At 44.3% G+C, this 16,827-nt stretch overlaps 1 protein-coding gene across 2 annotated transcripts in view; it reads left to right on the plus strand.

Moving 5' to 3' along the window:
* The window catches only part of UPF3A (UPF3A regulator of nonsense mediated mRNA decay), a 596,178-nt gene that overhangs the window by 195,811 nt on the left and 383,540 nt on the right, over window positions 1-16,827 (plus strand). For both annotated transcript variants that reach the window (XM_086934582.1, XM_086934583.1), the window contains exon 4: window positions 9,837-9,935. In XM_086934582.1, the coding sequence (XP_086790708.1) occupies window positions 9,837-9,935 (99 nt within the window). The remainder of the gene's footprint in view (window positions 1-9,836; window positions 9,936-16,827) is intronic.

Below are 16,827 nucleotides of genomic sequence, written 5' to 3' on the forward strand. Positions count from 1 at the left end.
TATGGAGCAAGAATCGGCCAAGGAGGCGGGAGCCTCGCAGGGCGACATTCAAGACTCTCATTCGTGAATTCAGGACATGCTGGACAGACTAGATGCAGGCTCACGAGCGGGAAGCACGCAAGTTGTTCCACTCCCTATAAATATTGCTCTGTTGTTTTATTGACACATGTCTCTTAATGTATGTAACTATTGGAGAGTGTAACTTTCTATGTTTTCCAGTTAGAGGCCTCGGAGCGGGTTCATAGCGGGTATGCTTGGGGAGGGCGACAGACCTTCTTCACCCAGGAGTCCTATGCACAGTCCTTTGCGACAATGGGATTGGTTGGGGGAGGGAGGTGGGGAGGGGGGAGTTGGGGGAGGGTGCAGTTGTTACTTGTTTTGGGATTCATGGGGGGGGGTGGGAGCATGAGCACCAAGGTTTTGGTTGGGGTTGGGGTTGGGAGTTGGGGGAGGGGGGATTGTTACAGCATGTCAAGATTGTTATCCACACCCAGGAGCCAGACGCCCTATTTCCACAGTATTTGAGAAACCTGCATTATGGCGCCGTATATAGTGTCAGATAATCATGAGGAGGAAGCTCTGGTTCAGAAGGGGACTAAGATACTGACGTGGAATGTTAACGGCCTGGGCAGTAAGATTAAGCGAGGGTCAGTCCACGCCTATATGAAGCGAGTGGGCCCAGATATAGTTCTGTTGCAGGAAACGCACCAACAGGGCACCAAATGCGGCTTTCTGGCAGTATAAAGTACTTGCGCATGCGGGGTTCACCATGGGTTCTAGGGGTGTAGCCATACTGATTAAAAAGACCCTACCCTTTGTGGCAGCACAGACCTGGATAGATCCCCTGGGGACTTATGTAGGGGTGTGGGGACACTGGGGGAGACATGAGTATACATTCATCTCGGCCTATGCACTGCCAAAACTGCAGGCAGGGACACTCGCGGGAATCACTAAGATCTTACTGAACACGTCAGAGACGCGGCAGGTGCTAGGGGGCGACTTTAACAATGTAATGGCCCCGACACAGGATAGGACAGGTGAAAAGGCCAGGGATTCGATCCCCCCCCACCTTGCTGTCCAGGACGATCACTACTTTGGGATTGGTAAACGTGTGGAGATGGCTCCATCCAGATGGCAGCGCCTATTCGTTTTTCTCCGGCGCTCACAAGGTATAATGCAGGTTAGATTACATCTTCATGGCCAGGCCTGCACTAAGTGTAGAGGATACGGCAGTGTTCCAGGCGAGAGGTATATCAGACCACTCACCACTATTGGCGAATGTGGGGGGGAAGGGAAGGGAGGCAGCCGAACTGGAGACTGACAGCTTGGGATCTACAGAATGCGGAAATACTAAAAGGCCTTAGGGCAGATGTGAAAGTCTATATTGCTGGGAATGAGGGCTCTGTCTCGTCGCGGGTGGCTTTCTTGGAAGCCCTTAAGGCGTTCCTGAGCGATAGGACTCAGGACAGACTGGCATGGGAGAAGAGGAAAGTACAGGAGGAGGTCAGATCACTGGAAGCCCAGATTCTGTATCTGGAACGCGAGCACCTGCTGACTAAGGCCCTGAGGACCCTCAGATGCCTGTTAGATGGTAAACAACCTTTACAACGCAACTTTTACTACGCAGTGCCTGTACGACGCAACTTTTACAACGCAAACCATTACAACGCATTGAGCTGGGGGCGCTCTAGGATAGGGAATAGGTTTAATTTACTATCCAACACCTCCCTACTATCCACAGGGACTGGAGTTGGAATAGTAAATTAAACTATTCACTATCCAGCGCCCCAAAGCACTATGCATTGTAAAGGCATGCGTTGTAGAAACCGCGTTGTAAAGGCATGCGTGGTAAAGGCATGCGTTGTAACGTCATACATCCCTGTTAGATGTGCAGCGACAATACTGGGACTTGGTGACGGGAGAGGCTAAAACGCAGGCGCTGGCGACGCTGCATCGCTTGTATGACGTAGGAGATAAATCGGGGAGGCTTCTGGCATGGCTTAGCAGGAAGGAGAGAGATGCGAGATGGGTGAAGCAGGTCAGGGATGACCAGGGGAGACTCTGGAGTACGAACAAACAGATCGCCAGGACATTTGCTGAATATTACAGGACATTTTATGAGGCTAGGGACTTGGGGTCGCAGGAAGACGCGCTGCAGGACATGGCCCACATTGATCTCCCAGTGCTAGCAGAGGAGGACCAACGAGACCTAGATGACAGCATTAAAATTGATGAATTTATGGGAGCCCTGACCAAACTTTGCTCGGGAAGTCCCCAGGCCCCAACGGATTTCCTGCAGATTTTTTTTTTTAAACTGCAGACCTCTTAGCGCAACATTTATTGCAGCTGTTCGAAGGGGCGGCGCAGGAGGGAGTGCTGCCGCCGGACCTCCGTCAGGCCACAATAATCCCGATATATAAAAAGGGTAAGCCTGTAGAGGACTGTGCGTCGTACCGCCCCATATCCCTTTTAAATGTAGAGGTAAAACTCCTCGCAACAATACTAGCTCTCCGACTGAGGCGGGTGATCCCGGGTCTGGTTCACCTAGACCAAACAGGCTTTCTCCCTGATATGATTCAGAAAAGGGGGTGGTGATGAACAGAGCGTCTGAATTAAGCAGACCACTCTTACCCAGTCCAAAGATCAGGGCTTGATCCATCACCGTTTTTTAGCTCACTGCACCATCCCAGCTCAGAACTTGGCTATATGCAAATTAGTCTGACCCTGGCCCAGTGCATCATGGGAACAGGGCAGACCAAACTACCAAGCCAATTCTTATACTGGGAAGGAAACTAGCTTCCGGGGACCGGTTTGTGGCATTTTAGCCGTCTTCGGCCCGGCTTGCTTGAATCCTGATGGTGCAATGAGCAAGGGACTCACATCTGAGTTTACCCTTCCACGCTTATGGTGGACAAAAATGATTCAGAAAAGGGGGTGGTGATGAACAGAGCGTCTGAATTAAGCAGACCACTCTTACCCAGTCCAAAGATCAGGGCTTGATCCATCACCGTTTTTTAGCTCACTGCACCATCCCAGCTCAGAACTTGGCTATATGCAAATTAGTCTGACCCTGGCCCAGTGCATCATGGGAACAGGGCAGACCAGACTGGGTAAGAGTGGTCTGCTTAATTCAGACACTCTGTTCATCACCACCCCCTTTTCTGAATCGTTTTTGGCCACTATAGGTGTGGCAGGGTATACTCAGACATGAGTCCCTTTCTCACTGCACCATCAGGATTCAAGCAAGCCGGGCCGAAGACGGCTGAAATGCCAGAAACCGGTCCCCGGTAGCTTGTCTCCTTTCTGGTGAAGAATTGGCTTGGTAGTTTAGTCTGCCCTGTTCCCATGATGCACTGGGCCAGGGACAGACTGATTTGCATATAGCCAGGTTCTGAGCTGGGATGGTGCAGTGAGATAAATAACGGTGATGGATCAAGCCCTGATCTTTGGACTGGGTAAGAGTGGTCTGCTTAATTCAGATACTCTGTTCATCACCACCCCCTTTTCTCCCTGATATGGCCACCAGATAGAACCTTAGACGGACTCACAATTGGCTGATGGAGGTGAGAACAAGGTGGAACCCTCACTTGTTTTTGTCCCTCGACGCAGAAAAGGCATTTGATGCAGTCCACTGGCCTTTTCTTGAGGGGGTGCTGGTTCGGTTTGGCTTCGGACCCAAGTTTAGGAAATGGGTACAGTTGCTATACACAGATCCAAGAGCTAGAGTTAAGGTCAATGGGGTGATGTCTGGGGATTTCCCCATACAACGGGGGACCCGACAGGGGTGCCCTCTGTCTCCTCTGCTCTTTGCTCTTACCATAGAAGTGTTGGCATGTGCGGTCCGACAAAATGGAGACATTAAGGGTTTTAAAATAGAGCAGTCAGATACCTCGGAGGAAAAAATATTGTTGTATGCAGACAATGTCCTCCTGTACATTACACACCCTGCCACCACGATCGCAGCACTGTTCTCGGGACTGGATCGCTATGGGGCCTGTGCAGGCTATCAGATTAATTGGCACAAGTCAAACCTGTATGATCCCCAGGGGAGGGAGGACTGGTCAGACCTGCCGGGGAGGCTGAAGACGACGGCTGAAGTCGCCTGATGTTCCTATGAGAGGAACATCAGACGAATATTGAATAACTTTACAGAGGACGCGGCTAGGTGGCGGATGCTCCCCCTCACGATCTTGGCTGTGCAGCCATGTTTAAAACGATGACGCTGCCACGGTTTTTGTACGGCTTCCAGAACGAGTACTTCCCCCTACCGCGCAAGGTGTTCCTAGACATAAATGCGGAACCAAGGGCCTTACTATGGCTGGGTAAACAGACCCGGGTGGCACTGGCGACCTTACAACGCCACCAATATAATGGTGGAAACTCACTGCCGAACATAGAAGCATATTACTGGGCGGAACACCTAGTGCCTATCAACGATTGGTTGCACGCCCCTGTCATGCACCCCACTTATGCTCTGGAGAGGCACGGCATGGCACAGCGCACATGCATTCTCTACCTTTATGGAGGCAAGGGGAGAGACCGATTGCTTTCTGCCCCCAGAGTTACCCTGGGGTTCTGGGAACGGGCGACAAGGGCCATAGGAAGGATGGGCGCGAAAACCGACGAGACAGACACCAATATGGCAGTGCGCCTGGCTGAAGGAATTGGGCAAATTGCGGGGTTTCCAGAGATGGGATGACATAGGTATATCGGTGCTAGGAGACGTGATAAAAAAGGGAAACTGAAGTTGTTTCAAGCATTGAGGGTGGAATACGAGCTGCATCACACACAGTATTTCAAATATGCACAGCTGCTCCAAGCCTGGAAGGCAGAGTGGACACTGACGGGGACGATCCCAGAGTACGCACCACTGGAGGGACGCCTGCTGCAGGAACAAATCCTGGGTAAAGCAGTCTTCTTTACATATAGAACCCTGACGAACAACATACCAGGTGGTCTAGTGAAACTTAGAAGTAACTGGGAACGGGATGTAGGGGAAATGGATACTGGGACACAGTCCTTATGCACCCGAGGGAGGTTGCCATCAAGTCCCGCTTACGGCTTATTCAGTATAAAATCCTACATAGGACCTACTACGATAGAATGCGCCTTTATAGTATGGGAAGGGCTAGTGACCCGAACTGCCTGAGATGTGGCCGGGAAAGGGGGGATTTTTATCACATTATCTGGTCATGCCCTGAAATTCAGACTTATTGGGTGGAGGTCATGAGGGAGCTTGGAGAGGTCCTGGAGATTACCCTGCTGTTGGACCCCAAATTAGCTTGACTAGGTATGACGAATGATGTGGACCTGAACCGCCCACTGTTGATCTTTTTAGTAGTAGTAGTAATACTTTATTCGATATTGGCATATCATAAAAGTACATACATTCATATAAAAATAATTTGATTAAAAATATACATTTTCATATAGTAAGAGAATAAAACAATATTTACAATAAAAAGCCATTTAAAGGCAGAATTTAAAGTGCAGTGATAATGAGAAACATATATAAATTACTAGCAATATATATAAAGGCTACACTTTATTAGCATTTAAAAACCTAATTCGAGTGAGCCAAGCACTTGACAAATATTTTGCCACTCCGCAGACAATAAGGGAGGATGTTGTATCTGTTGTAAAAATACGGAGGGCAACCCGGAAATCTCTAGCCCCCAACTCCATACAGACTGGTTTCAACGGATCTATGTTGTTACAACGCGTTATTTTACAACGCAGACCGTTACAACGCAGTTTTTACAACGCAGGTACCATTACAATGCATGCCATTACAACGCATGTCATTACATAGCAGATACTATTACAACGCATGCCATTACATCGTAAGTATTGGTAAGTATATCTTTTTTTTAAAAATGTAATAAAGTTAATTTAATTAATTTAAAATAATAAATATAATTTAAAAATTGTTAAAACAGTATTTAAATTAATTATAGTAATTTAATTAATATTAAAAATATAAATATTTTAATATTTTAAAAATAATATTATTAATGAAATATAATAAATTTATAAATAGTAAATAATAAAATGTAATTTATTACAATAAATATAATTTAATTAATTTTAAAATAATACTTAATATAATTTAATTTAATATAATTAAAGAAATGTAATTAATTTTAAAATTGTAAATAATATAATTTAATTATAATAAATTAAATTATTAAAAAAAGAAATACATTTTATTTAATATAAGTAATGTAATTCAATTAATTTAATAATTGTAAATATTGTAATTAATTTAATTTAATTTATTTAAATTAATTCAATTAATTTAATTTATTTAAAGTCGTAATACCCCTGTACCCCAAAACGCAAACCCAGCCCTAAAACCTAAAAATACCCCTGTACCCCAAAACCCAGACCCAGCCCTAAAACCTAAAAATACCCCTGTACCCCAAAACCCAAACCCAGCCCTAAAACCTAAAAATACCCCTGTACCCCAAAACCCAAACCCAGCCCTAAAACCTAAAAATACCCCTGTACCTCAAAACCCAAACCCAGCCCTAAAACCTAAAAATACCCCTGTACCCCAAAACCCAAACCCAGCCCTAAAACCTAAAAATACCCCTGTACCCCAAAACCCAAACCCAGCCCTAAAACCTAAAAATACCCCTGTACCCCAAAACCCAAACCCAGCCCTAAAACCTAAAAATACCCCTGTACCCCAAAACCCAAACCCAGCCCTAAAACCTAAAATACCCCTGTACCTCAAAACCCAAACCCAGCCCTAAAACCTAAAAATACCCCTGTACCCCAAAACCCAAACCCAGCCCTAAAACCTAAAAATACCCCTGTACCCCAAAAACCAAACCCAGTCTAAAACCTAAAAATACCCCTATACCCCAAAACCCAAACCCAGCCCTAAAACCTAAAAATACCCCTGTACCCCAAAAACCAAACCCAGCCCTAAAACCTAAAATACCCCAAAATTACTTAAAATAATTTTAAAATATATTATTTTAATTTTAATATTAATTAAATTAATAAAATAATGTTAAATAAAATTAAATTAAAAATATATACTTACCTATACTTACGATGTAATGGCATGCGTTGTAATAGTATCTGCTATGTAATGACATGCGTTGTAATGGCATGCATTGTAATGGTATTTGCGTTGTAAAAGTTGCGATGTAATGGTAGTGCGTTGTAAAAGTTGCGTTGTAACGGTGCAATACCGGTTTCAACCACCTCAGTCTTGCCCTTTTATAAGCTTTACAACCAAACAGAAAGTGTGGTAAAGATTCTGACTTACAGGGGCAGCATGGACATGTACCGATTAGGACCCTTGAACCTTTCCAGCGTTCCGTAAATTTATTAAGGGGTAAAGTCCCATACCTCATCTTTAAGAAAAGTGATCTATCTCTTGGTATTCTGATGAGGTCTAGAAACGGTTCCAACTTCCTGGTTGGCTTATGTTCCAGGAACTGCATGGTTAGGGGGCCCCAATTCGGATTCCTCCGTTCTTCTGCGTCTACCCATTCCCAGTAAATTTTCTTGACTACTTGCTTTGGGGGAGGGGACTGAGTAGTCCAGAATTGTGTCAAACCCAACTTCGTAACCAGTTGCCTTAGTTTATTTACCCACTGTATTTTACTCGCACTGTTCAAGGTGATTAGTTCATCCAACACCAAAGCATAGTTTGCTAGCTCCGGGGTCCTCCTCAGGCGTACCCAAAACAACAAGGGGCGAAGATTAACTATATCTAAAATAGAGCGTTTACCCATGTCCGAGAAAAGGGGTTTCAGCGGAGTTGAGGTAGGGAGGGATACTAAATCTCTTATAAACTTGTTCTCCGCTCTGACTAAATCTTGAACATTTTCACCACCCCAAAGTTCGCCACCATATGTTGCAGAGGGCAGCGCTCTTCCCTCATACACAACAAGAGCCGGGGCAATAGGCCTGCTGACTGACAGTCGCTGGCTCCTCAAGATAGCACCTGAGACTCTCTTGAGATTTAAAAGCATCTTGGCCACGTGGGAATCCCACCTCATTTTGCTGTTTATTCTTATTCCCAGGTAGTCAAACTCCTCTACCACCTCAAGAGGTGACCCATTAAGGGAGATATTAATTTTCTTTGCCTTCTTGGTAGGGGGTAACACCATCAACTTTGTTTTTATTAGTATTGATAGTCAATCCACGTTTGTGACAGAACAGACTAAATCTGTCCAATAACTTTTGCAAACCAGATGGGGTTTTTGCCAACAGGAGGGTGTCATCTGCGAAGAGGAGTGTTGGTGTTTTCTCCCCTGCCAGGCCCGGGGCATCAGCACTGTCCTCCCTCAAATGGTCCACCACCCCATCAACAAAGAGGAAGAACAGTGTTGGGGCCATCACACAGCCCTGGCGCACCCCCCTGTTCACAGACACCCTCCCTGTCAATTGGCCCTGGGTCCCCCATCTAATCCTGACATAGCTATCCTCATGGAGTTTAACTATCAATTCCAGAAGATAGCGTGGAAACCCCATATCCTGAAGCACCCTCCAGAGTTTAGCTCGAGGTACTAGATCAAAGGCACTTTTAAGGTCTATAAAGGCCAGGTAAAGATTCCCCTTCATAACGGTTACTGTCTTCCAGTAGATTGCCCAAAACCTAAATACTTGATCCATAGTGCCCACATTTTTACGAAAGCCTGCTTGGAAGTGGGAAAGTATATTCTCCTCCTCCAACCATCTATCCATCCGATTTACAATGACCCTGCCAACTACTTTCTGCATGGCATCGATTAAACTAATCGGCCTGTAGTTGGCAGGGCCCTCCCTGTCACCTTTTTTAAATATGGTAACCACTTCTGCACCTTTCCACGAGTCGGGCACAGGGTGGCCACCAAGGATCAAATTCATGAGGGGAGCAATGAAAACCGACCACACCTTAGGATCGTATAGATATAGGTCACCTGGTAGCCTATCCAGGCCTGCTGCTTTTGAGGGAATTATATTCCTAATGGCAGCAAGAACTTCCTGGGGTGGGTAGAGCTCAATAGCTATGGATTCCTTGCTACCCGGGTCATTTTGCCCCCTTTTTAGTTCTGGCCCTGGTGGTGGCCAAGAGAGACGTGGCGAGGAAATGGGGGTCACAACACTGACACGGCTGGAGGAATGGAGGAGAGGTATGGATTTGTATATGGCAGCCGAAAGGGTCACATATAAGGCAAGGGGATGCCCTAAAAAGTTTGGTAGAGTGTGGGGCAAATGCTTGCGATATCAAGGACTGGATGGAGGACTCTGATTTGGGGGAGGTGAGGGGTCATACTGCCCTGGACAGAAGGAAATGCATTGGTGGGTATGATACCTTAATGGATGGGGGTTTGTGGAGCGACATGATTCCATCAGTTGGTGCGGAGAACTGTAAAATGTTTTTAAAGGAGGTGGGTGGGTCGCGAAGGGTGGGGATTGATGGTCAATTATGACATGCTTGTTATGTTCATGCACTATGAAAATAAAATCAATAAAAAAAAACCTCTTCTTGATGGGTCTCCATATGCTTAGTTTCTCAGTTATGTCAATGTTCCCCAATGTTAGTTTTCTTAATGCGAAAAGGAAAAAGAGCAAACGGAGAATGCAACTGCTATTGATGTGCTGATGTCCCAGAAATGTACTACTGTGTTAGAAGAAAATGGCTCACATTGCCTCCCTTACTTATTCAGTTATTCAGCATTATGTTACTCCATGCAGGGAAACCGTTGTTGCATGCTAATACTTTTTTCATATTATTATTTTGTCATTATTACATAGTGATCTAAAATGAGCAACTAACACGAGCAACTAACAATATTATACATGTTCTGTGGATATTAATCTCTCATTAGGTGTTGAATATCCTGCTGTGGTAGAATATGCCCCTTTCCAAAAAATTTCGAAAAAGAAGTTGAAAAAAAAAGATGCTAAGGCAGGAAGCATAGAAGAAGGTAAGCACGCTCAAGGCCCTTTTCAAAGTATGATAACTGTATAAACTATTATGTTGGGTCATTCTCATTCAACAGGGGCTGAGTACACATTATGGCTGCGTGGTTATGCATCTTTGGTAGACAGCTAATGCAGGTTATTGCGACTCTGGGTTAGGTATGTTGTAGTAGTGTAGCAATGCCATTAACAAACCTCTTTTGGGTTTGATAGATAGAGGAGTATAGTACACTGCAGGTGTATGTATTTGGCCATTGTATTTATTTGGGGAATGGAGGAGAGCAGGGAGTCCGAATAGGACTCCTATGTTCCTTACATTTTAAGCATTGCATTACACTGAAACACTGCTAGATTGTAACGCTCTTCGAAGGGTGCTGGACCATGATGTTCTACTCCATGGAGCAACATCTCAGTTTTGGCTCAGTTCATGTATAAGACTTTCTCTATAAGGGGATCTACACTAATATTCATAAGCACCAAATTGCCCTACCCATGTGCAGGATGTGTGGGATTTTGCAGTACAAAATACAAATATACACTTTTCATTTAAAAAGGATTATTTTTTTTTTTTAATTAAGTCAAATTTAACATCCTCTTATAGGCCACACTGGCCAAGTTTCAGTTATTCTTCTTGACAAAAGCAGACAATTTCATTATAGAAAATGTACTAAAGAAAAAGAAGTGACAAGAAAAGCTTTTTCACAAATATTTTTTAAAACATATGTGAGAGAATAAGAGGGCCGTGTAGCTAGATAGGCTACTGTCGAAAGGGGCAGGAAAACTAAGACTACTCCTTCAAGGAGATACACTCATCACAGGGCTCGAAAAATCCACTCGACCGCTTGCATATGCAAGCTAAATTTTATGAGGTCGAGCTGCTTTTAGGTCCTACTCGCCCTTTCCTGTGAGTAAGAAGACAAACTAACTTTTGTCCTCTGGCTGTGAAAACGGAGCAAATGTGACAAGATAACAAGATTTAAAGGCATTTTTATTGCTCACAAAAGTAATGAGCACTAAAGGTGCCTTTAAATCTTATTATCTTGCCACATTTGCTCCGCTTTCATAGACTGAGGTTAAGTAGGTTGGAGTTAGGTCGAGGAGATTTTTCAAGGTACTAGTCCTTCAGGACTAGTACCATTTATTGGATTTTTCGAGCCCTGTCATCAGTAAAGCAAGCCCTGTCAGTCACAAATGCTCTGCGTCTTTTTGCCGCAGCACATGATAACAGTTTCCAGGAGAACTGAGCTTGGCCTTTTTTTGGGCTTTCTTTTGTAGTAAAATCTTTCCAAACCTTATCTCTTCACACTTCATCTGTAGGGGTCAGGTTTATTTATTTTCTGTTTTGTAAAAGAAATGTCATCTTGCTTTGTAAAATTACCTTCCCATGGTAAGCAGAATGCTCAGACTGATCCACATGATCCGTCTCCCTAGTTCTCAACCTTTAGTGAAGTATCCCCACTGTCAATTATATCAAGTCAGGGATAGGGAGATGATTTGCCTCTATGGCCTTCAAGAGTGAGGTGAAAACAGCCAATGTCAAGGAGATCTGAGGAACATGGATAAGGGGTTCCTTCCACGTCACTTCTCTTCTATAAGGACTCCTCCAGAGGAAGGTTCAGAGAAAAGTCTACGTATGGAATGCATTGTCACTCTTGGTTTACGTTGAAGATCAGGACAGTTGGCACCTATTCATATTGGAATAGTATTAATGTTGATGCTCTCAAGGCATTCAATGTATAAGTCCGAAAGGCACTCAACACTAAAAACTCTAACCTTATGAATGTCAAAAGAATTCTTGACATCAAGACATTCAACACTACCCACAACATCAAGAGCAGTGTTTCTTAACCTGTGCTCCGGGGACCTGTGGTGGCCCACAAACCTTATTTAGGTGGTCTGCCACTGCTTTGCATAGAAAACTAAACACTATTAACATGTTAATAAAGTGTATTTAATTAAAAGAAGCAAAATGTAATTTTAAAACTTGTGTAAATCTAAAGGAATTTGAAATTGGAGGTCTTAGACCTAGCACCATTGGTGTGGGTCTCCCTTCCATTTTATGTCTTTACCTCCTGTATTGTGCTGTGTGTTAGGCTCTACTGTTGCTGGTCTAGATGCTGTGGGCACTTTGCCACTGCTGTTCAGAGTCAAAGTGCAAGTGCTCCCTTTGTAAATTGTTTTATGGATTAGTGATTCTATGACTGGCTTATTTGATTTACTTGGCAGACCCTAGTACAGTGAACAGTGTGTGTGTGTCCAGGGCCTGTAAATCAAATGCTGCTGGTGGGCTTGCAGCACTGATTGTGCCACCCACAGAAGCAGCTTATAAAATGTAACTAAGGCCTGCCATTGCAGTGCCTGTGTGCAGTCTGGGACTGCCATGCTGACTTGGCAAGTGCACACACTTGCCAGTCCCTAAACCCTCGTTTTTCTACATATTAGTCACCCCTAAGGTAGGCCCAGGGTACCCCTGTGGGCAGGGTGCATTGTATGTGAAAGGTAGGACATGCCCTGATGTGTGTGGCATTGCCTGATAGTGAAATGCTGCCAATTTTGTTTTTCACTATTGCAAGGCTATCTGTTCCCATGGGACAGAATGGGGAGTTTGTTTATAACATCTTATAAACACAACTAACCCTAGGAAAAAGATGAAAAGTAAAGTTTAGTATGCCTGAACTCAGAATGTTAAAGTGCATCTTTTAGTGAGGGTGATTTCCTGCCAGGAAGCTGCACCAGTGAAGACAGAACTGGTTTTGGCTGGGTACTGACACTCTCTGCCTTCAGAGAACAAAGGATTTTGTGGTATAAATATTGGGGTCCAGACCCCAGAACTTTAGATCACTCCTGGGAAATCAAGAGGAACCTTTGCCAAGGAGAAGAGCTGGATAAGCTGTGGAGGAATACTGCCCATGTGCTGTTTGCTGTCCGGATTGGCCTGCAGTGGCTGCTTGCTGCCAAGGAAAGGAGAAAAAGGACTTTGCTGTTTGCTTTGTCACCTGCTTGAAAATAAGATCTCCAAGGGCTTGAAACTGAGCTTGCCTACTGTTTTGAAGTCTCAGGGACACAAAGACATCATCCCTTCTGTCTATGTGCATCTGGAACTGCTGTTTCAGTTGCCACAGAAGGATATTGCAACACCGATGCTGGGGAGCGACGCCGTAAACTGCACCAAAGCCCTGGGCACCACTCGTGAAGAGCTCGACGCACTGCCCTGACTTGCACACTAGGCCCGACGTCTGCTGATGCTGTGCTGCATCGACTCCGATTCCACTGCCTGCACCGAACCGAGGACACCGCTCGTGACGTCCACGACGCACCGTCCTGACTCGCCTCGCATCCCCGACTTCAACGATGCGGTGCTTCATCAACGTGAAGCCGATCCTCGACGTGGGTGACTCCCAAATCCACTGACATCACACCGCCGTGAGGAACCGCCGCCTCGCCGCCATTCGTGATGTCACCTCCCCGACACAGTAAAGAACTGACGTCTGCGCTGCAGTAAGGAGCAGAGGCATTACCCCCCTGGGGTCGTAAGGAACCAACGTCATAGGCGCCAACGGAGCATCACCTCCCCAACGCTGTGCACGGTCTGTGCTTTCATCAATTCCAAGTTTCTGATCTTTGTGGGTCTCCTTGACTCCCGGCCCGACGCAGCGCACCTCGCGGGTGGCGCCGTTCTTTGGGATTTTCCAGGTGGAGTTATTGGTTGCTAGAAGCTTGATTTGAGTGAATAACCTATTTTTAAGGATATTTTTGATACTGTATTATGGACTTTTGTCGTTTGCTCTTGTTTTGGTTTAGATAAAGATTACTTATTTTTCTAAACTGATGTGTCCATTTGTAGTTTTTTCACAGTGTTACTGTATGTGTTCATAAATGCTTTACACACTCACTCTGAGATTGCTCGTGCCAAGCTACCAAAAGGGTGAGCAGGGGTTATTTTAGAAGTGTATCCCCCTTACCCTGACTAGAAGCAAGGGTCCCTATTGGGACAAAGGTGCCTACCTCTGCCAACTAGAGACCCCCATTTCTAACAGAAGGCAAAAAAGTTACATCAAAATCCTCAGATTGATTTGTGCAAGTGCATCAAACATAACTTAGTTTAGACGATTAGTGGCCTCAATTGAATGTAAAAACCCTTCAACCTTCTAATTGCAAAATATATGTTTTTGATACTTGTTTGTGAATTAAATTAAATATTTATTCTTTTGTGTATCTGTTTGATGAATGCTTGTTTCTATATTTCATTATGTATTATTTAGTGCTTCAAAACATCAAAAATGCGTAGGTTGTGCTCCCTGGCTTCCAGTAATGAATCAGAGAGGGTCCCCGGATTCCAATAATGGTTCATTGGGGTCCCTGGGGTCCAGTAAGGATTACGTGCGGGTCCACAGAAGGCAAAAGTTAAAAATCACTGATCTAGTGCACTAAGTCTGTTTGCGGAATGGAAATGGAATATCGGAAGTGCTGTAGGCCTTATGGTCACGAGTACTTTCTGCAGAGGGTCCAACGCCCTCAGGGACCTCAACATCACCAGCCACGGTAACAAAAGTCATATCAGCATAAGAAACCTTCAACCAGTAGATGTGGCCAGCAAACATTGGCAGCCCTAAATGAACCCCCAGCAGGAGGTAAACAGGAGGTAAACAGTGATTTCTCCCTTCCACCTCTTCCATACATCACTCCTTAAGGGGAGAGCATCATGAAAAACCTGCAAGAGTAGCAACATATAACGAAAGGCAGATGGGTGCTGAGTGCAACATGGCTGTTCTCTGAGGTTCACGTCATCTCCTCTTGCCATTTTTCCAAATAATTCTTCCCATTTCCAATAAGAGAAGCTTCAACAAGAGATCTGCATCCTTTTGCCAAAACAGACAATGGAGCTGTCCCCTTTTTCAAAAAATGAAAATGAATGTATTTCTGTTATTTTCTGTTTTGAGAAAAGGAGCTGAACAAGAATTTAGACCTATTCTTGATGTCAAATGAGACAATAAATGACTTAAAAGCTAAAAATCATGGAGGCTTGTGTACACCAAATTTGCCCTCAGCTCAGGCAAGGTCAACTGATCTGTGCAAAACCTGTTCAAGATGCATATTTCCATATTGCAATGATACAGAAACATCAGCATTTTCTGAGGTTTGTTATCTGAAGTCATCATTATCAATACAAGGTCCTTCCATTTTTCAAGTGCATTTTGGTAGTAGGAGGCTTATCTAAAGAGACAAAGGACTCTCACCTTCCCATACTTAGACATTTGGCTGACAAAGATGTTAGCTCTCTAAGACGTCTTGTCGTATTTTCATAGCACGCTAGACATTCTTACGTGCAGGGTCTACAAGTCAAGTTCACAAAGTCCCCTTTCATTCCAGTTACGTCCATTCACCATATGGAAGCAGTACTGGACTCACAGGTGGCATACATATATACTTCACTGGAGAGACCTTTATCTATCTGCCTGCACTACTGAAATCTTCTGAAGGCATCGCAGGTAGTGGCTAACCAGATATCCTTGACCCTGGAGCCCATGCCGCCCACTAATTTTCATAGTAGCTCACACTCGTCTCCATGTGAGGCCTCTTCCGGATTGCCTGGATATCGATTGTGCCATTACTACGACAGTTAGTAGTGCAAAATATCTGTAACACCAGTAGTAGTACAGTCTCCACATGGTGATGTGAGAGGGAGAACCTTCTCAAAGGAGTGCCATTTTATCAGTATATTCTAATACAAACTGCAACAGATGCTTTCCAAACACTTTGGGGCGCTCATATGAATCACCTCTGAGTACAAGGCACATGATTCTACATAGATTGTCTGCACCCAGCCTATTGAATTTGAGAGCAGTCCACCTGACTTTCAAATCTTTTCTTCCAGCAATAAAGACCAATTACTTGTTTGTTCAGGTTGACAACACAACATCATTGACTTGCGTGCACAAGCAGGGAGGGGTGAGATCCAGACTGCTCTCTCTCGAAGCTTAAACAATTTGGAAATTGCTCACAGCTAGAGACTTGCAAATTACAGCGGTTCATCTTCTAGGTGCGCAAAATGAGGAAGCTGACTCATTCATCATGATTAACCAGGAAAATCACTAGAGGTCATAAACAGTCAACTGTTACACAAAATCGTTGACATCTGGTGGTATGCGCAAAAAAACCTGCTCACTAATGCAAAAAAGAGGATATGCTCAGACTTTGCAGCCAGGTAAAACAAACCAGCAACAAAGGGGAATGTCTTTTTAGTCATCTGGTGAGGGATGTTTCTATGTGCATTTCCGCCGATAGCCCTTATGCCATCAGTAACCCTCAAACTGTCTTAATGCAGAGCAAGGTTGATTTTCATGGGCCCAGAATGCATGTGCCAATAGCAGCTCACCAATCTTTTTCATCTTTTGGAACAAACACACAGGTGGCTTCTGTGCAAACTGCATCACTCACACAGTCCAGAACACTAGAAAATCTGTCATCCTTTAATTTGGCAGCTTTTTTCCTTTCCTTATACAGTATGGACACCTAAGTCTTCTTTTGGACTGTATTGACACTTTAAAGGAAGACAAACACCCACATATTAGAGCTTTTTTACAGTCCATTTGCAGAAATTCTGTATCTGGTATATTGATGAAAAATGAGAGCCACGATAGAGGAAAGAAGAAGCACCACTTCCTTACCATCTCTGTTTGGGAAAAAAGAGCTTGCATTTCTCTTGATTAGGGTACTTCTTATATGTTGTGGCTTATAAGAAATGTCCTTCACACACACCATTTTTTTCATGTTCTCTGTTATAAAAGATTTTCTGGAAAAAATTACAAAGGTTTTCTCACCAGTAAGGAGACCCCCTTCTTTTTCTTTGGAACTCAATGTGGTTCATTCAAAACTATTGCTTCCCCGTTTCAAACC

Source organism: Lissotriton vulgaris, chromosome 8 (assembly GCF_964263255.1).
Source record: "Lissotriton vulgaris chromosome 8, aLisVul1.2, whole genome shotgun sequence".
In the NCBI taxonomy this organism is placed as follows: Eukaryota; Metazoa; Chordata; class Amphibia; order Caudata; family Salamandridae; genus Lissotriton; species Lissotriton vulgaris.